The following is a 21,348-nucleotide window of genomic DNA, read 5'->3' as shown; positions in this document are numbered from 1 at the left end:
TCCTGTACATTTATGGGGAAATGTAAACAAATTGCTACAAAGAGTTCTCCTTGGTCCTGTGGTAGTTCTTGTTATTTTTTGGTTTTGACTTACTTTGTTTTCATTTAATTAAAACATTCCAGATATTATGAAATAAGGCAGAATAAGGAAAAGGTGAGGTTCTGCTAATTCTGTACAAATTCAGTGTTTTTGTTCCTTATTTTCAAAAATCACACAGGAATAAATTAAATCAAATAAGCTAAGTAAATTGTATGAGTAAACAGAAGAATCTTGCCTGGAGGAAAAAAAAGTCACTATATGAAGCTTATTATATATGAAGTTGTATTTCCTGGGAGGGATGGAAAGAGCATTCCTTTATTTTGGGCAAACCTCATGTTTTGCTAAAGCCTTAACTTAGAAGAGGAGAAATCTCAATGTATATTTCTTGAACTGAAAGCTTTTCTTCCACTTGTTCCTAGTGTTAAATTCCTGTCTTCTCCCCTTCTTATCATACACGGTGAGGATGACAAAACAGTGCCTTTGGAATTTGGAAAAAAGGTAAACTAAGTTCAGTGGCTGACAGAAACATACTCTACTAATTTCACCATTTTCTCAGCCAGCCAAACTTTGATTAGGGCCTAAAGAAGGGTCTCTGACATTATAAGGGGTTCTCTGCACCCCTGAATTGCTGTGCCGCCTGGTGTATACAATACACTGTTGCCACTGTTCCACGAGCTGTGCAGCTTTCAGCTCCTTGGTTGTAGAGGCAACCACTCAGGGATATGCAGGGTGCCCATTATCTCTGACTTAATGGGACTAACTCCTTAAGTTGGCTGTTTCCATACCCTTTTAGGAAAATGAGACTAGGAAAACAACTGCTTCAATGAGCAGCCTTTGAGTCCTTGTTTTTCTGCCCCTTGCAGCTCTATGAAATTGCACACAGTGCATATAGGAACAAAGAGAGGGTGAAGACGGTGATCTTTCCTCCTGGCCTCCAACACACCTTCCTGCGTAAAAGCACCACACTGTTAAAAACCGTGAGGTAAGATTTGCTTTGCTAAATGCAATGAGGGCTGCTCTGGTTTACTTAGACCATGAGGTGGGGAACGCATGTGAGCTCATCTAAGTCCTTTTCCTGCAGAGATTTTCTGAGCCAGCAGTGCGCGTGAGGTCTGAGTACAGCGGAGAGCGAAGACTTGGTCCAAACACCACTTGTGGTGTATATTTCTTATTTTATGTAAAACTGTACTGGGCTGCTTGGGTGAGCTGAAGTTACTGACATTTCTACAAGTCACTTGCCATTTTAGTAAGGGAAAGCATGGATCCTGGGCATTATGGAATGTTCTTGTTTAGCTTGTCATAGTCTACTTTGTGGAACATGCCAAAACTTCACTGTGGAGAATCAGAATTTGGTAAAAATTTGATCCCATCTAAAAATGTACAGTTACCAAACATTCTGGGGATATCTGTGGATAAGGTGGTTTTTGATTTGCACCTAGACAGCAAGCAGTAGCAAGAAAGATGCTCCAATGTAGTTAAATAATTTGTATTTCAGTTTCGTTAATTTAAATGGCATTAAAAAGTTCCAAGCTGTTTTCTAGCTTTCTGAATAGCATTGGGGAAAGTCCTAGCATGCTATTCAATCTGCTATAAAATAGTAAGATTTGGCACTCATGTAGCCTTTGGAAATTAACACTGTATTTTTAGCCCTAATATAGTCATAGACTTTCCCTCCCAATTCCCAGAGATACTTAACTAGATTATTATTTAATAAAACAAAACAAAATCAAAGAACGTTGTGAAAATGTTGAAGTCCAGTAAGAAGCTATTTTTTCTCAGGACTATTTTACTCAGGACAACTTACTTTCCATTGGCTTTGTCCACCCCACTGCTGGGTTCACGGGACAGGGAAATCTTTATGTCAGAAGGCTCCATGTTCCAGATGTCCCGGGCATACTCCTTAATTGTGCGGTCACTGGAGAATTTCCCTGCGGCGGCTATGTTTCTGAGTACCATGATGTTCCAGGCCTTTGGATTCTGTAAACAAGAATTATACTTGTTTAATTGAATTAAATTAAATTGATGTGCATCTAAGGCTCAGGGCCTGAGTGCCCAACAAGCTGTATGACAAACATCAGGCCAAGCACATCCAAGTACAATTTATGGGGAAAGTGACAGGAGTAAATTGTAATGAATCATAAATACATTTGTTTCACAGTTGGGAGCTGGACAGGGCAGACTGTGCTTTTCTCCTATTTTAGATTATATTTCTCTAAAATGAAAAAGAAAGTATTTTTCACTCTTACAGAAATCCTAATTGGTAATTTCTGCCATAGTTACAATGTTTTGGCATGTAAGCCTTATTTCCCATGCTTCATTTTGAATGAAGATACCTCATCTCCCTTTAAACTACGGAGGAAAGGAAGAGACTAACATTCATTGTCTGCTAGATGCCACGTAAGAAATTTATCCCGTGGCTCACAGCCAGAGCTCGAAAAACACTATTCTAGAACATTAGCTACCATGCAGGCAAACAGTCCCATGGGAGACTTTATTCACCGACTTCTCTTTTCCTGTTTTTTTTCAGAAAGTAGATACTCCAGTAGGTTTACACTGAATCCCAAATACTCCACTGGGGTTTGAAAACCAATTAAGGTTTTATCCTAAATAAAAAATATACATCTATATATCTAAATAAAATATATATCTCATAATTTTATGTAAAAAGTATAAGAAGCTATTTATTTTTTATTAACATCTTTATTGGAGTATAATTGCTTTACAGTGTTGTGTAAGTTTCTGCTGTATAACAAAGTGAATCAGCTGTATGCATATGTATATCCCTATCTCCCCTCCCTTTTGGTGGGTCTCCCTCCCACCCTCCTTATCCCACCCCTCTAGGTGGGTCGCAAAGCACCGAGCTGATCTCCCTGTGCTATGCAGCTGAGAATCTACTTAGAGTCTCGTGATTTCGTAAAGAACTCTAAGAAGGAGTTCTATGGAAATGACCAGAATATTATTTGAAAACAACAGCAATGAATTATAAACATTTAAAAGAAAAACTAAAACACAGTCTGAAATTAGTTTATTCAGACTTTGGAAACTTACTAAAATAAGAAGAGAATAAAAGATTCCTCTCTTCACGTTCTTTATTTAAAGGGATAATGACTAGACTTTCCAACCATGTGGGCCATGTTTTCTACGCTTCAACAATACAATTATTGTTAAGAGTAAAAGCTGCAGGGCTTCCCTGGTGGCGCAGTGGTTGAGAGTCCGCCTGCCGATGCAGGGGACACGGGTTCGTGCCCCGGTCCAGGAAGATCCCACATGCCGCGGAGCGGCTGGGCCCGTGAGCCATGGCTGGAGCCTGTGCTCCACAACGGGAGAGGCCACGACAGTAAGAGGCCCGCGTACCGCAAAAAAAAAAAGAGTAAAAGCTGCAGTTTGCACTAATGAACAAGGAAGATGGAACAGAATGCTGGCCTTCTAGGTGGGCATCCTTTGGATCAGGGCCATCATTTTAGAAGGGACCATTGTGCAAAACCAACATTCACATTTGTGCGTGCCCTCACTCATATTTTCTTCTCCTGCTGTTTCACTTCTGTTTCTTTTCCTATACAGCTTTTCTACATAACAAGCATGGGTTGAGATCAAGAGGAAGGAGCTAGAGGGGGCCATTTTCTTTCCTCTATCTTTGAGTTCTTGGAGGCTGTATGTGGCTGCTCTCTCCAGTGTTCAGGGAGCAGGAAGTGAGCCACTCTGCTTAAATCTAGCACTGCCTCTCCTTGGGAAGTATATAAAACTCTGGTTTATATACACTTTTGGGGGGCTGGATATGCTGTAAAGCAGCACAGGCCTTGAGTGATCCTGTTTTAAAACCCCAAAGGGATATCTGGGATGACTATGGGAACTACCTTGTCACCTGGCTTTGGGAAAGGAATAGAAAGAAATCTTAGCGCAGTATGTTTCTGTCGGAAATAGTGACTGATGTGTCCAGAGGGCAGGAGGTGGAGAGTTTATGTGTTCCCACTGGTCTGGTCTATAATGGCTTTCTAGTTGGAGAGCCAAAATAGAGACTGTGTGGGCAAGGACAGCTACCTCAAGAAGCCCAAGCTGGAGTCTTAGCACAGGGCCAGCCTCCTCCTGTATCTGTTCTTCTGTGGTTTCTGCAGTTCCCTACAAGTCTTTCCTATCAGAGATGATCGCCTTTCCATATATTTACTAAATGTACCTAGAGGGCTGGGCTCTTTGGTAAAGATGTATGACTTTGCACATGAAGGGTTACTCACGTGGCTCTAGCCCTTTTCTTTTTTCTCTCTCTCCCTTTCCTTCCTTTTCTTTTCTTTCTTTCTTTCTTTCCTTCTTTCCTCCCTCCCTCCCTCGCTCTCTCTTTCTTTCTTTCCTTGTTTCATTCCTTTTTCTTTTTCTTTATTTTAAATTCAAATGTGAAACCTGCCCTCTTTCTATACATTTATATTCTATTCATATAGCACCACTCCATGGGTAATCCAGGAGAGGAACTTACTTTACAATTTTCAAATACTAGGGGGGGGTCAGTCCTTTCCTGATAAACGAAGGTTCAGCCTTAGAATCAATTTAGCAGATTTTTCTTTTTCTTTTTCTTTCTTTTTACATCTTTATTGGAGTATAATTGGAGTATAACAATGGTGTGTTAGTTTCTGCTTTATAACAAAGTGAATCAGTTTTACATATACATATGTTCCCATATCTCTTCCCTCTTGCGTCTCCCTCCCTCCCACCCTCCCTATCCCACCCCTCCAGGCGGTCACAAAGCACCAAGCTGATCTCCGTGCTATGCGGCTGCTTCCCACTATCTACCTTACATCTGGTAGTGCATATACGTCCATGCCTCTCTCTCGCTTTGTCACAGCTTACCCTTCCCCCTCCCCATATCCTCAAGTCCATTCTCTAGTAGGTCTGTGTCTTTATTACTGTCTTACCCCTAGGTTCTTCATGACATTTTTTTTCCCTTAAATTCCATATATATGTGTTAGCATACGGTATTTGTCTTTCTCTTTCTGACTTACTTCACTCTGTATGACAGACTCTAGGTCTATCCACCTCATTACGAATAGCTCAATTTCGTTTCTTTTTATGGCTGAGTAATATTCCATTGTATATATGTGCCACATCTTCTTTATCCATTCATCCGATGATGGACACCTAGGTTGTTTCCATCTCTGGGCAATTTAGCAGATTTTTCAAATGCTGATGGTGGTCCCACCCACTACTGGGTCAGAATCTCTTAGAAGGCGGTGGGCATCTGTACTTTGAGAAAACTGCTTGGTGATTCTGATGCACTTCTGTTTAAGGGCCCCGGCCCTAAATAGGCTCCTGGAGGGGCCTTGGCTTTGTCCATGCTGGGGCCTCCGTGCCCAACATGGTGCCTGCCATGGAGGCACCCAATGCCCCAGTGCCTCTCTGTTGAATAAATGAGTGGGTAAAGTGAGTATTTAATTTCGCTTTATACTCTTAGTCTCTAGGATATGCCTGCTGCATGGTGGGTCCTCAATAAATATTGAATTATTTGTGACTTTTTACTTGGATATTAAAAAACCTACAACTGCAACTGAAATGTCAAATGCCAACCTTTGCCTGAATTCGGGAACAGTCAAGTTTTGATCTGAAAAACCTAAAGAGCTGCCTCACTTCGCATTTTTGATTGGTTGGTGGGGCCCTGTTATTTAGATTTAATAAAAAGAAACCAAAATTTTAATGAACCGTAAACTGGTTTCCTTTGTAAGTCTCGGCCATGTACTCACCATGTACAGCTGACTGACTTTTTCTTGACACTTGACGTAGGCTTCATAGTCTGCAAAAACTTTAAACCTTTTTTTGTGATTAGAAGGAAAAGACAAGAAGCTTCATTAATAGATGTGTGCTAAGATTCCATTCAAAATTCGCTTTTGCTTAATGTCAGGCACGGCTGGCTTACCAATCTGACACTTCTATTCACAAGGGTTTCAACCAGCCCTCAACCTTTCTTCCCACACGTGAGAATGTTATCACACGGATGCATCTGAAAGTTGGGTACACCCGTGGAAGGAGAAAAAGAATACCAAATTTGTGGGTCTTATTCTTAAGTCTTCTCCTTGCATTGTTAGTGGAGAATATCTAATTTTCCTTTCCAAGTCTACGTTAGCTTATCAGATCACAGATCTATGCTAATCTACATGTGTTGCAGTTGGTTTAAGATATTCTCATCCCCTTTCCACGGCCCAAACAGCACCATCTTCTTGTGGGAACTCACCTGTCATGATAAAATAGCATGTTGACTAAGTCTTTGAAGAGGTCAGGCTGCTTGGGAGAAAAGAAGCCCTTGTCAATTTGATCGATGGCCAGCTTTAGCTCTGGAAGTGCCTCATAATATTCTTTTGCCTTATACCTGTAGGGTCGGGGCCAGGGATAAGAAAAGGTTCTGTTAATGTTAATGACACACTGGACACTACATTAGCTGTGAAAAATGCATTCAGAAATATGGTATTTATAAAGTCATTATAGAGTTCAACAGGGTATAAATAATACTTAACTAGATCCTAACATCTTTTTTCCCAACTAAATTTGATTAGTTCCTTGTAACCAAAGACACTAAGGACAGTAGATAATAAAAATCCTAGTCACAGAGCAATAGTCTAATCCGGTAAAATACAGTAAGATTCATTTCAAAGCAGGCTTTATGGCTCTAAACAAGCGTTGTACAGTTGCTTTTTTTAAAAAAAGATTTATTTATTATTTCTTTCTTTCTTTAATTTATTTTTGGCTGCGTCGGCTCTTAGTTGCAGCACGTGGGATCTTTCATTGTGGCCTGTGGGCTTCTCTCTAGTGTGGCGGCGGGTTTTCTTTTCTCTAGCTGTGGTGTGCAGGCTCCAGGGAGCTTGGGCTCTATAGTTGTGGCGCACGGGTTCCAGAGCTCGTGGTCTCTGTAGTTTGCAACACACGGGCTCAGCAGTTGTGGCGTGCGGGCTTAGTTGCCCCACAGCATGTGGGATCTTAGTACCCTGACCAGGGATCGAACCCGCATCCCCTGCATTGTAAGGCGGATTCTTTACCACTGGACCACCAGGGAGGTCCCCGACAGTTGCTCTTTGGTCCCACAGATTCCCAAATTTGTTGCTACTGAACAAAAATTTACTTCCAAGGGTTGGGAAGTGTATTTGACACCCTCCAGATTTTGTGATTGCTGTGGTTCCTTTGAGCAGCATCTTTCTTTACTTCTTATTTGAATCCAGGTTAATAAACCTATCCAGGTATTAAGTGGAACAAGTATTCTGGGTGCTTCTAAACAACCAGGCCTATCATCTACCACATTTTAGTCCATCTCTTTGAGGTCTTAAAGGAACACTAGATGGTTTAATTAATAGGCAAAAACTTCAACTACACACTGGTTCAGTGTTTTGATCAAAGTAAAGATCACAGATGTGGAGAAGTGAATAGCTCATGAGGCCAGCTCTGTCATGGCTGATAACAAATAGCAACGAGCCCATGTACCTGTGCCCAAGCTCCTTTCACTTTCACTTGCTGCGTGTAACAAGACTAATCTGTGGTCAGGAGGGTCCCCTGACTCATGGGAGATGTTCTGCTGTCACTCTCATGGGACCTGCCTCAATGGGACACCTGGGTGGGCAGGTACCCTCCTGGGGGGGATACCTGCTCAACAAGCAGGAGTGCTCTCTCACCCTTTCTTGTCCAAAGCAGCCACGTCCTCTATTCTCATGCCAAAGATGAACAGGTTCTCTTCCCCGGCTTCCTCGGCCATTTCCACATTGGCCCCATCCATGGTCCCGATAGTCAGGGCCCCGTTCAGCATGAACTTCATATTGCCTGTCCCCGAGGCTTCGGTGCCTGCGGTAGAAATCTGCTCCGACAGATCTGTGGCTGGAATGACTGCAAGCAAGGCATTAGTGATAGAATTAGTGATCCTGGTCTCTCTGGATCTGCTTGTACGGTATCCAAGCATTCACCTAGCTGGCCTGTTCTAATCACTAAAGTAGTATGTGTACATCAAGATAAACACTCAAATGGTGTAGGATGGATCTCACTCTTCCCCTTGACTCTGGCAACCACTTTTGCCCCTTTCTGATGTGCTTCTTGGTGGTTATGGCCACAGTGCTAAATAACTCTATGCTTATACTACTCTTCCTTGGTCTATAAACTTTAAAGAGCATCTACTGACTCTCTGCTATAAAAGTTGACACTACAGTGAAATAAAATTCCTATTTTATGGCAAGACAAGAACAAGTTAAACATGAAAATTTTTCTCTGCCCTTTGGCCTCCTCTCTCCCTTCTCCTGTGCCTTGTGTATCTGCATTAGGCATGGACCAAACCTCCCCATCAGCAGAAATATCTACTCAGCCATAAAGAGCAACGTTCTCCTGGCACCAACAAGACAACTCCTTAAAAGATAACATTCCTTCTTGATCTTGTAAGGGGTCACAATGACCCACCACTTTGTACCTGAAGATCTGGATTGTGTAAACTGTCAACAATACAGCATTTAATGTAGAGCCCCCTGTCTCGAAAAACTTATATAACTGCTTTGACTTCTAATGGGTGGAACAGTTCTTGGAACTTTCTGATCTGCTGTTCCTGGGTTATAATCCTCAGTTTGGCTCAAATAAAATTTTCCATTTCTTTCTTGGACGGGCTGATTAATTTTTTTTATCAACCTTACATTTCTCTTCTCCCCCTTCCTCCTTTCAGTTTTTGTTATGGTTTTATTTTTATTTCTTCTATTTTATAACTTTATAAAATATATCTAAACTTCTCTTTCTTGATCCTTAAAATTCAGAATCTTCCCTGACCCCTCTTTTGCAATCTGAGGAAACTGGATTGTGCCATTCCTTCCACTCCTTACCACCTTCCTTCCACTTTCACTGCAGGGAAATAAGCCACAGGCAACTGAGGTGTGCCCAGGGCAGACCTTTCAGTCTGATTCACACAGAAGTTCCTGCTGCCTGCAGCATCCCTCCGGTGCCTCCACTACAAAGCACAGGACCTGCTTTACTTTGAGAGCTTTACTTTGAGAGCTTATAGACATATCTTCATTTGCGCCCATAAAAATCTGGCTCTATTTTTCTTTATGCAGACAGTTCTTAAATTGTAACATCAGAGGACCCAAAAACACCTCAGAAAGAGAAAGGTCCCTTTTCAATTCGGGAAAAGGGAGAACACACAGTTGGCATTTGCATGTGGGTGGTGCTTTGTGATGCAAATAAGAAAAAGAAAGGGATGTTGGCTTCTTGCCAGTCTGCCTGTCCCCACATGGGAACTCCACGCCTGCTCTGAGCGCCTGTCTGAGGCACGTCTAAGCCTAGGGCTTTGGCAGCCTGACATCTGCCCTCATTCCCTGCTGCCACATGAACAAATGACAGCCCTTCTTTCCATGGAGTGACCAGAGGAATATCCGGGGATTGGGGCACTGGTGTTCTATTGCAGAACTGGGGCTGGGAACTGAAGATCTTTTTTTTCTTTTGTAGAGCACGCTCTGTACTTTACCAAAACCTCAGGGCCACCTCCTCCAACACCCAGCCCTGAGCAGCTGAGAAGAGGAAAATGTGTTTGCAGATGTAACCTCTGATGTGGAGTCTGGGGACAGTCATCTCAGTGTCAGTTGGGTCACCTTAAACATTCTTAGCTTAGGGTCGTATTCTGCCTAAGAGTGACACCTTCTGTCCTAAGTCACTGGCTCCCGAGGTCAGCTGCTCCATTTTTCTATAACGTGTAATCCATCCCTAGCATGTGCCCTGGCCCCGCATGGTTTGTGAGGACAGCACTACCTTTTTCAGCAAGAGACACTCTGTAGTTCTCCAGGAAGATGAGTTTCAACTTGCTTCCAACCATGGGGTCATTGTTCACCACCTCTGCCACTGAAGTGATCAGCTTTATAATCAGTTTGGCCATGTGATATCCTGGGGCAGCCTTGGGGAAGGGTGTGGACACATGACAGAATGCAGGCATGATGAAGTGGAGAAACAGCAAAAGAGACAAGAGCCCCCAAGTACCCAGGGAAGAGAAGCAACTTACTTTGCCACCGATTATAACTGTTCTGGGCACGAATAGCTTCTTCGGGTCTTTCTTAATGCCTGCAAAAGATGGAGAAGGGGATGGAACGGAGGACGGTGGATGGCCAGGGTGGTGAGAGCTCCACCTCTGGGGGCTGGTCGGGGGCTGCAGGGCTGACTCACGGTTGTACATGGTGACCACATGCAGGCAGTTCAGGAGCTGCCGCTTGTACTCATGGATCCTCTTCACCTGCACATCAAACATGGAGGATGGGTTGATCTTCACTTTGTACTCCTTCTCCAGGAACTGAGAAAACTTCAGCTTGTTCTCCTGTTGAGACAGTGCATGGGGCCAGAGCCCTTTGGACTCAGAAGCATTGGGTGGGTGGTCTGTTTTTAAAGAGTGGGGCATGAACCCTCCAAGCAAGTGCTGCTGGGCAAAGCATCCACACCGGGAAGCCTCACCTGCTTCACGTTGGAAATCTCCCGGAGGAAGATGTCGTCGCCCAGGAAGCTGTTCAGCTTTGTCAGCTGGCTCAAGTCCTTCACACAGTCCTCCCCGATTTTCTTTCAGTTTAAAGGAAAAGGTGACTCGAATCAGGGAAGGCAGTCAAGCCCACATGAGCAGTTTCTGTCAGTCTGTGGCAAGGGCTCACACGCCCCTAACACTCGCACCCCACAGCACACAGAATGGCTTCGTTCACAGGAGATGCTGAAAACGCCGTGTGGGAAGAACACTTGCTATACCTTCAGTGGTATTAAGTGTTAAAAACAGGCAATCTACCTAAAAAGGGTGACAAATAACCCAGGTTCTACTGGTTACTATTAGAGGACAAACAAAGGTCCTGTTAGAGGACCTCTGTGATCCTTTTATTAAACAGGGGTAGATGTCATATGAGCACTGTTCACCAGGGCCAGCTATGTAATGCGTGGGGTCTCTTTTTTCTGAAATTCAGAATTTCAAGCTGGCTACGGCGGAGAACGAAACCAGTGCGGAGCTCTGTGGGGTTGCACAGGCCACTGGCTTGGGGATGAAGCAGGCGCTGCTGCAGACTGCACTTGCAAGTTATAAGCGCACTCCCTGCCTCTTGAATTCTAGTCAGAAACCCCCTTTCCCTCGGCACTTCCCGGTTACCTCTGCTATTAACTCTGCCAGTCCTGGGTTGCAGAGTAACAGCCAGCGCCTTGGAGTGATCCCATTGGTTTTATTCTGAAACTTGTCTGGCTCTAGCTCACTGAAGTCCTTGAATCTGGAGATGGAAGAGACACATCACTAAACGTGGCCGGAACGGCAGGTTCCCGCATGCTGGATGAAGTTCAGGGTTAGATCTAAGGAGCAGAGTGTAGGCTTAGGAAGGTTACATAAAAGTGGAGAGCGGGGCTGACAGCAGCTATGGGTGTCATTCTAAATAGAAATCCATTTACAATTCAAAATAATTGCAAGAAAAAATCCAATCTAATCACCTTCATGTGATTTTCCGGCACTGACATATATATCAGACTTCTGAGCAGAAGAGTTTTGTTTTTTTTCTTGTAAGTCTAGAATTAGGACTGTTCAGAGAGGAAGGCCTTTTCCTTTTAGAGAAGGGTTCTTTGTACAGAAGACATTACTTTTAAATATTTAACGGGGCCTTTCCTCATCTCCAACCGCAACCCTGCATTCGCTAGCACCGTTCTATTCCAGAGCAATGTGAGACCCACTGCGACAGGGGTGGAGGCTCACACTTGGTTCTTCACGATGTCTGAGTGAATTTTAGCCACGCCGTTCACAGCATGGGAGCCCACAATGCAGAGATGGGCCATGTTGATCCTTTTGCCTCCTTCCTCTTCTATCAGAGACATCCTTCTCAGGCGGTCGACATCTTTAGGAAACAAGGCGGCAATTTTCTAGGCAAAGGAAGAGAAAGGCCTTACTGGTCACTCAGGTTTCCAGCAACCCTGGGATAACGTCATTCACTTCCCAACCAAAACCTTTGATGGAGCAAAGGTAAAACTTCACTCCCACAGAGAGGAGTGAAGATGCTTAGGGAGATGCCATCCCTCCAGGTTAGTTATTTTCAAAAGGATGTCATTAACAGAGCCCCACCCAGACTTGAGTGCTTTTGATGTATCAATGACTGAAAGATGTTTGGGCCTCAGGTTTGGTAAGAGGGAAGACTGCAGCCACCCTTAACATCTCTAGACCTCCTTCTCAAAAGGGTTATGAATCTGTCAAAGTGACTTACATCTAAATGCTTTTGATTCATCTCGTAAATGATTTGCAAATGTCGAGGAAGCAGCTTTTCCACCAGCTCTACAGGCCAGCGCTCCAGGGCTTCCGGGAGCACGGTATGGTTGGTGTAGGCAAAGGTCTTCTGGGTGATCTCCCATGCCTGCGGGGAGAGGGGGGCTCAGTGCTTGCCTCTGCAGGAAAGGCGGCCTGCAGGTGTGCCCCATCCTGCAGGCCAAACACTTCCTCAACTCCTGCCCGTCAGCAACAGGACAATTCTATCTGCATGTATACAGTTAGACACAATTCCGCTAGGTTCCTGAATGGTCCAGGTAATGGGAACATGTTTTTTTGGGGGGCGGGAGGGGGAGGAAAAGCAGTAAATTGTCTGATAAAATTTAGGATAGCATATGCTGATAAATCTTCTCTAGTATCCTAACTTGTCTTTCATCTATTAAACAAACAAAACTTGAGGAATAAAACTTCAGTAATGTTCTGAGAAAGTACCAAGTATGTTTAAAATCGATGGAGACACCTTCAGTTAGCTGTATTCTGAGGCTAGAGAGTTTAATTTCGAATCCTTTTAGACACAAAAATGGCAAACACAATATAAGCCTTAATGTAGCCACTGAGCTGTGTCCCATTAGCAATGTGTTTATTTATTTCTTAGTCTTACTCCCTGTAAAGCAGTAAGACCTGAGACATGTCAGCGCCAGGGCAAAGTTTACCTTTAACTGTTGGAAGTTAGCAACAGTGACTTATTTTGAAAAACTGTGAAAGGCGCTTTGGGCAGAATCTCTTAAGCACAGACATTCTGGCCAGTCAAAGGAAAAGGAAGTCAAAGCATCCGGACCTTGGACCAGGGCAATTTTTCAATGTCCACAAAAATCCTCATCAGCTCAGGGATGGCGAGCGCAGGGTGAGTGTCATTCAGCTGGATGGCAACCTGCAAGGGGAAAACCGACGTGAAGGTCACCGACGGCCCAGGCCCTTGTTCTCATCCATGCCTCATACGTGCACCAAACAAAATGTCTGCCCTCTACAGAAGGCTTTAAGTATACTGTAGCTACTCAGTTTTTTTTTAAATTGAAGTATAGTTGATTTAAAGGATTGTGTTAGTTTCAGGTGTACAGCATAGTGATTCAGTTATATATAAATATTCTCAGATTATTTTCCATTATAGGTAAGTAAATTTCCTGTGCTACACAGGAAATCCTTGTTGCTTATCTATTTTATGTATAGCAGTGTGTATCTGTTAATTCCATACTCCTAGTTTCCCTCCCTCCACCCCCTTTGGTAACCACAAGCTTGTTTTCTATGTCTGTGAGTCTGTTTCTGATTGGTACATAGACACTCAGATTTTTTTTAGCATGGAGGCAGAGGAGTAAATCTGATGGAAGTCCTGATGCCCTCAGTTGTTCCCGCCTGCGTTCAGGCTGAATACTCGCCTGGTCTGGGAAGGCATCAAATGCAGTTCCGGCACTACAGCTGGACCCAAGCTTAGAGGCTTTGAAACGTCGGATGACATCTTGCAAGGTAGCAGCCACCACAAAGTACTCCTGCTTCAGTCTCAGCTCCTTCCCTTCAAAAAACTTCAAGCCAGAGAGACTGAGTGAGAGGGCTCACATTGCTAGGAGTGGCCAGAACATGGGTGGCGTCCCCTACCAGGGGACTTAAAGGCTAAAGCCCATGGGATGTCTGGTGGAAGCTGGCAGGTTGAATGCCAAGCATCAGCCTCCTGAAACTCCACTAAAATGACAGTAAAGGGATTGAAAAAAGGCATACTGATAAAGGATGAAGGGAATGGAGAGAAGACAACAGCAACAACTTTTCAAAAGCTGAAAAACAGATGGATAAATGGTAAACTGAACCAGAAGACCCAGGAAAGCGGCATCCTGACCTGGTAGTGGAGAAAAGCCAAAGGAACAACCCAGTGTATACACTGAAGCTCCCAAAAGGCCCAGGAATTGTCAGCATTGGGTGCCTTCAGAAGTAGGGGTGAAGAGAGGGTAAAAGGTTAGTGGGGAGCCTAAGAAGCAGTTGGCCTCAGACCTCCTCTCCAATTCCCTCAACTGGACAATCTCCTTTGCCAACTCAGGCAGAAGCTGGAGGTCTGTTCTCTGGAGATGGTATAACAGGGGTCTCTGGACTGGAGAGCAGCAGGTAAAGTCGGAGGCAGGGGTACCATCCCATACTAAAAATGGGGGAAGAGGCTCAGTGAAAGTTTATGTACTGAATACTGATGCTTTCAGTCTTCATCTCCCAACTGAATTTGAGGACACAGGCAGCCAGTGTTAATTCCACCAGGAAAGAAGCTGCAAGCGTCTTCTCTAGGGAATTCGACCAGCACAGGAGGGAGGACCTAAAGACATGGACATGAGGAACTCCACCAGGAAGTGGCCCCAGCAGGTCACAGGTGAGGGAAACCAAATAGATAAATCCCAAACAAGTGTACAGAGCTCCCCAAAACTTGTTGGTACCTTTCTCTTAAGTTTCAGTGGGCAGCTAAGGACCATTAGACAGCTAAGAAAAACTTCTAAAACATGTTAAAATAATAAAAGCCAACTTAGAGGTAACAGACATTAGAGAAAAGAATGATTAGAAGAATACTACCAGTATCCTCAGATAGATTAGATATTGTATTCAAGAAATAAGAATAAGATGCTTCAAGAAAATATCTAGAGCAAAAAAAGATTACTTGGAAATTAAAACATGACAGCCAAAGTGAAAAACCCAATAGGAAGATTGGAAGAGAGAGTTGTGATTGCCCAAAACGTGAGCAGGAAGACAAAGAGATGATAAATAAAAGAAAAAAAGGTAAGAAGACTAAAGAACCAGTTGAGGATGTTTAACAATTCCAGACCATTTCTCAGAGAGCTGTATTCCTGTGTCCCCAGACTGAAAGGGTACCCAGGCGTGATAAGTGAAAGCAGACTTACACCAAAGCACCCCCCCCCCCAAAACTTCTAGTACACTCGGAGAGAGGGGGTTTGGAGAGGGACAGAGGGAGGGGAAGAGGGAGAGGGAGACTAGAAGCTTTCAAAGGGGGAAAAAAGCAGAATTCAAACAAAAGATCAAGAATCCAATTGCATTGTACTTTTCGGCAACACCAAAAACTAGGAGATTAAAAAAAAAACAACTTTTGAGTCTTCAGTATCCAGGCAAACTCCCAATGAGAGGGCAAAATAAAGACATTTTCCAACATGCAAGGTCTCAAAAAAATTGACCTCACTTGCACCCTTTCCTAGGAAGCCCCAGGCATGTGTACAACCAAAACAAGGGAGCAAACCAAGACGTGGGATCCTGGAAACAAATGACCCCAGAGAGACGTCCTCAGAACAATGGGAAAAGTAAATCCCAGGATGACAGCGGAGCAGCCAACCAGAAGAGATCCAGAAGAGACTTCAAGACCGAGTCAACAGAATACCTAAGGTGTTTGAATATATTGAGAGGAAATTTCTACGACTGGGGTAGAGTGTATGCTAAATTAGGGAAAAGTACTCAGAAAACCAAGCAAACAAACAAAACAATGATTAACTCCAGGAAAGGAGAACATTTTCAGGAAAGGAAAAATAATCAAGAGATGATGACATGTATGTGCACAGATCAGCTGTCTGTAGCACTGACAGCGTCATAATAATGTAAACACTAGCTGAAGAGCTAGTGCAAATCACCATGTGATTATGTTGAGAGAGTGGGCATAGAAAACGTGTTTTTGTGGTGGGGGTGGAAGTCTATGGGAGGAAGGGAGCTAAACTCTCATCTTCAGTAGTGGGGCATCAATATTGTAAAAAGAGGAAATCACGAAGCAGCAGTAACAGCATGTTGTTAGAAATATGGAGGTAAGTATCCAGGAAAGCAATTCAAAGCAAGGGGATGTAGTTGCTTTGGGGAAGTGGGAAATAGGAGACTGATTTTATAGTAAGCCTCAGAGAGCTGCTTTTCTCTTTAAACTGTGTGCAGGTACAACTTTGATAAAAGTTTAAAAACCAAAAGAAAAATTTAAAGTCATTAATAGGAAACTGTCTGGATTGATATTACCAATGGGAATTTATAGGTGATAGAATTTGGAATTTTTTTTTTAACTTGGTAGTTTTTTATATGCTTATATTTCTTTTTCTAATAGCATGTTTCATAGTACAAAATATAATGAAATCATTATTCTAAAAAAAGCACATGAATCCATCCACAATGAATTTAAATGTTTATTGAGTTAGGGAATTTTTAATGTGCTAGACATAAAATGATTAATTGAACAATCACCGACCTCAGTTAAGTTCAAACTACTGGGGAGAGACAGATGTATAATCAAGGCTTGAAATAAAACAAGACAGTTTTTAAAAACATTTATGTTGTATTTAAGTGTATACACAGCACTTTGGGAACCTGAATACTCAGATGATTTCTTTATCTGAGCCCTGAAAGGTAAGTAGGAATTTGAGGTGAGCACAGAGGGCCAGAGTATTCCCTGCAGGCAGAGGAAACCTGGGCAAAGCATGGAGGTGAGAAAAAACAGGGCAAATAACCCTCTACAGCTGGGACCTATTGGTAGGGCAAGATCACAGAGGATGTGTCAGAGAACTGATGACCATATAGATGAAGATACACCTACGATTCTGTACTTCTCTTAGGGGTAAGCAAAAGCCTTAAAGAATTTTAAGCAAGGGAAAAAAAAAAAAATCTCATTAGTTGCAGAGTGAGGACAGGGGGCGAGACTCTTGGCAGACAGACTAATAGGGCTATGGCCAAGTTGGGGAGAGGGAATGAGTCTGTTCTTGTGGTTGCAGTACGAAAAAGATTTATCAACTTCTACTTAAAAACAAGCATAACCCTGAGAGCTACCGTTTTTGCCCAATGAATTTAGTCAACTTTGCACCCCATGCTAACCTAGTATGTGTTATCAATTGTTGTGGACGATTATTTCCAAGTAAAGTTAGGTTTGGGCCCTACTGAAGATAGGAGGATGAATTTCAAGCCCCTTCTAGTTAAGCAATCCTGCAGGCTTGGGTTTGGCTAGGCAGTGTGGCTCCAGTCTTGGAAGGATTCTTACTTTAATTGACCTTGAAACAGAACAGTCTTTTGCTTTTGTGTTACAGATTTCTTTTAAGGTACTGAAGTCACATCGTTGCTCCCAAAGGAAAAATAACATATACCATTAAGTTCCTAAAAATGCTGCAGCAAATCCACTTAAGCCTCCTTGGAGATGGGTTTAACACTAAGTGGATATCTGGTCTTAGGATCATTTATGTCCTAGTCCCCAAGATCCTTGTTTTGTGGACATCTTTGTGGAGCAGAGTACTGGTTTGGTTGCTTCTGAGATTATTATTTTTTTAAAAAAATTATAGCATCCAGAAAATTATTTTACTCATGGAGAAGTTAGAGCTAAGTATATTTTAACCCACTAAGAATCCATAACAGTGGGCTTCCCTGATGGCGCAGTGGTTGAGAGTCCGCCTGCCGATGCAGGGGACACGGGTTCGTGCCCCGGTCCAGGAAGATCCCACATGCTGCAGAGCGGCTGGGCCCATGAGCCATGGCCGCTGAGCCTGCGCGTCTGGAGCCTGTGCTCCGCAACGGGAGAGGCCACAACAGTGAGAGGCCCGCGTACGGCAAAAAAAAAAAAAAGATCCATAACAGTCATCTGAGATCCAGTTCCAAGTGTTTTTTTTTTCTCTTAAACTAAGTTATTTTTTGTGTAAACTTTGGAATGATCACCTATAAGAAAAAGTTTAATGAGATAAATAAGTGGCATAAGAAACAAATGTCTGCTCCTGGGTCTATTCTGAGGTCCATGACCCCACCTTGCCTTGGGTCAGAGGATACCCATGAGTGAGGGGAAGAGAACAGGCAAGACACCTCCAGGGACTTCTGATGCTGTGGATGAAATTTCTGTTTGGAAAGGAAGGAGTGCTTCACCTGTACTGCACCTCATCTTTTATAGCCAGGTTTTGGTTTGAAATACATGTACAGAGCCTCCCAATTAGTGATGGGGTCACTAATCAAGGGTGAAACACCAATTCTGATTTCATGAATTGTACAAATTCGTTTTCCTTACATGGGTGGGAGGGGAAATCTACACAAGTCAGGAAGAGATATGGTGATTATTCCTCACTGAAGGAAAAAACCCAATATTAAGTATGTGCCTTATGGCTACTGAATAGGTGCTTCTGAAATAAGCTGCTTCTGTTTCCACTGAGAAAGCAAGCTTGATCACTCACATTATCATTGGGATAGAGGACCCGGGAGATGTTCTCGGCCAGATTCCGGTCCAGCACAGCCTGAATGTAGTCTCCAACGTTAACTGAGGGAAATGTTAGAAAAATGAATAAACAGACGAGCCAGCCACTGTTTTCAGAAGCCCCCTGATCTCACCTGATGCTTGTTGGGTACCATGTGGGATTCCTAAAAATCCAAAAAGATTCCAGCAAACCTTCATGCTGTGATTCACATGACAGTCTTAAGAGTGTTAGACTGAAGGACTGATTTAACCATGTGCCCCATACCTGCTCCATATAATGCTTTAGTCACTAAAGAGTTCGGATCAGAAACTCAGTGCAACTTGGCTCTAATTATTGGACAGAAAGATTAAAGGTACACGTGAGGAAAGGGAGCCCACGCTGTACTCACAGTCTCTGAGGTTAAAGTCATTGGGTGCGCGAGCGGACCAGAGGCGCATGGTGTTGACCGTGTTGTTCAGATATCCAGGCACCGGGGTGTCATATGGAAGGGCAAGGACCACCTGCGGGGTGAAACCAAAGCAGCTACTTACTGTTACCCACGTGGATGGAGGAGGTTGAACAGAGGTGGGAGAGAGCAGCTGGAATTTGGTTCCTGGCTCCATCACCAACTCAAACTGTATGATCCCTAAACCAAGCTAAGGGTCCCAAGGCTGGAGGTGGTATTAGGGGCCATGTCGGTCCTCCTCCCACTTGGAACAATATGGATGGCTGGAATGACCCAGACAGATGGTCCCAGATGGTCCTCCACATCATTTCCACGCTGACTTCCCTTTGTGTCCCTTGCCCTGATCTGGACACAGATCTTTCATGTTTCAAGATCAAGCCATTGCTCTAAAGAGAGCAAAATACGATGTGCAAAGTGGTAAATGTGAATCTGTACCCATTAGAAAACAGTAATCAAGATAAGTTTCATATAGGCTATTCAATGATCTGATTTCAAATATGGTGAAAATTAGCAGAATAGGAAATTTATGAAGATAAATATTACATATGATGTTTAAAATGCTATGCTGGATTTTTCAAAGTTGCACGAAGAAGAGTTATTTTAGTGATCTAACAAATAAGCTGATAATTAGCTGAGATGTGTCTAAGAGGTGAGCTTTGGAAAATTTAGCTCAATATTTGTGACAGTCATGGAAATACAGAAGAACAGGAAGATGAACCATGTTTCACATGAATTTAAAATTTATGTGGGAGAAGACAATTTTCTATTCCCTGCCTCATCAGAATCAAGCTCTAAGGAAGGGGAATAACAGATGGATTGAATTGGAGGAGGCTAGAGATCATCTAGTGCAACTTAAGGCGTTTTGGATATGAGGGGAATGAAGCTGAGAGAGAAGTGACTTACCCAAGGTCATAGTCAGTGGTAGTGTTGAAACCTAACCACAGATCTCTTTAATTTGGTCTGCTGAATTATGAAGGAATGAAACACTCTAGCCTATATCAGTCAGTCACATACATTCAGTCATGCTTTCATGAACATTATTAACCACAGAGTAATAAATCACATTTATTTGAATATCTTTTACTAGGAAATAAAGATCTCTGGAGTTCTAAGAGCAAGTTGTGGTCAATCAGGAGAAGTCACTTACAGAGTGGGACTCTGAGTCTGGGTCCAAACATGACTCGTCCTTCTGACCCTCAAAGCATAACTGAAGCAGCTGGGGAAGCACATGGCTTGGAGGTCCCTTTAGAGAACTTCAGGGAGAAGTTGCCACCTCAGAGCTCACATGAGGCTGTGCTTTCTTTGGGATGCTCCCATCGTGGTGGGAGCATGAGAGCCAGGACTCCCCTCATGAGCAATGTCCCATCAGCCTGGGCACTTGTTCAGAGATGCACTGCAGTGTGAGGCTCCTTCCTGAGAATCCTTCTTTCCCTCTCTCTCTTCACAGGTGTCACACCTGCGTTGCAGTCTGAACGACTTCCCCCCTCCTCCTGTCCCCTTTCCCTTTATCTTTCACAGGCATTTCTGCAGTAGATCACTTGTACTTCTAATTCTCCCTTCTGTCTGCTTCCCAGAGGACCTGAACTGACACAAGAAATGAAACAAATAACTCAGTTTACTGGAAGCCTTCACAGCAGGCATACATGAGGTCTGACCTCAAGCTCTCTGACCTCACTAGCTACAAACCTGGGGCTGACCAGGCAGTGGCGTCAATCCATAAAATTCTGCACAGGTTGGGTCAGCTCACCCTTTATTACATCTGCCCCATAAACTTGCCTTTGTGGGCACAGAAAAACACACTCTCCCTAATTGAATTTCTGGATATATTATGAAAATGTCTAGAGGTGCTTTGTAAATATATCATCAGGTCATCATAAGGTCATCAGTGGGACTTACGAAGTAAACAGAATGCTTCCAGGATTGGGAGTATAACCTGCGTACGTTTAAACAGATCAGAAGCCACTGGAAGTTTCAGACACCAAATACTTGCTAGATTAATACCCAAAGCATGTGAGAATTCTTTAGGCATATTAACAATTGATTTGTTGCAGTTCTTACGATCATATTTGTAATCAACTGCAACTCAGTTGTGGTCTCTTGTTTAACCAAAATAAAAGGGGGGGGGGATGGATAGAGGGAAACATCTTGAAATTACAGTATTAGTTTATTCCTTATTATATATAATGACCTATTTTAGCTTCTGATCCATTATTTCGTATGCTGAAAAAATCATGTTCAGATAGGAAAAACTTCAAAAGAAGTTTTTCTTTTGTGAACTGTGAATAGCCTTGCATGGATTAGCAGAATAAAGCATCAGCTTAAAAGTCCACTATAACACGGGTCTAGAGTCTGCAAACCAACTGAATTTAGCATTACAATACTGAATGTTGTTCCTGATTTTGCCATATAAGAACAGCGTTTCCTTGGTCTTTACCATTTTCTTTAAGCTTTTA

At 43.1% G+C, this 21,348-nt stretch overlaps 1 protein-coding gene across 2 annotated transcripts in view; it reads right to left on the bottom strand.

Annotated features, from left to right (window-relative positions):
- The window catches only part of PYGL (glycogen phosphorylase L), a 52,484-nt gene that overhangs the window by 10,525 nt on the left and 20,611 nt on the right, over positions 1-21,348 (bottom strand). Inside the window, exons 6-20 of one of the 2 annotated variants that reach the window (XM_065871254.1) lie at positions 18,839-18,950; positions 18,430-18,512; positions 13,660-13,803; positions 13,065-13,157; positions 12,228-12,374; positions 11,726-11,889; positions 11,138-11,252; positions 10,468-10,569; positions 10,186-10,333; positions 10,025-10,083; positions 9,778-9,919; positions 7,677-7,884; positions 6,251-6,385; positions 5,763-5,829; positions 1,840-2,016 (exon numbers count right to left, since the gene is read on the bottom strand). In XM_065871254.1, coding sequence (XP_065727326.1) covers positions 1,840-2,016; positions 5,763-5,829; positions 6,251-6,385; positions 7,677-7,884; positions 9,778-9,919; positions 10,025-10,083; positions 10,186-10,333; positions 10,468-10,569; positions 11,138-11,252; positions 11,726-11,889; positions 12,228-12,374; positions 13,065-13,157; positions 13,660-13,803; positions 18,430-18,512; positions 18,839-18,950 — 1,896 coding nt within the window. The remainder of the gene's footprint in view (positions 1-1,839; positions 2,017-5,762; positions 5,830-6,250; positions 6,386-7,676; positions 7,885-9,777; positions 9,920-10,024; positions 10,084-10,185; positions 10,334-10,467; positions 10,570-11,137; positions 11,253-11,725; positions 11,890-12,227; positions 12,375-13,064; positions 13,158-13,659; positions 13,804-18,429; positions 18,513-18,838; positions 18,951-21,348) is intronic. The other variant, XM_065871253.1, reaches the window with a different exon arrangement.

This window comes from Phocoena phocoena, chromosome 2 (assembly GCF_963924675.1).
Source record: "Phocoena phocoena chromosome 2, mPhoPho1.1, whole genome shotgun sequence".
Lineage (NCBI taxonomy): Eukaryota > Metazoa > Chordata > Mammalia > Artiodactyla > Phocoenidae > Phocoena > Phocoena phocoena.
Note: the sequence above shows the minus strand (reverse complement) of the source record. Positions and strands in the feature narration are given on the sequence as shown.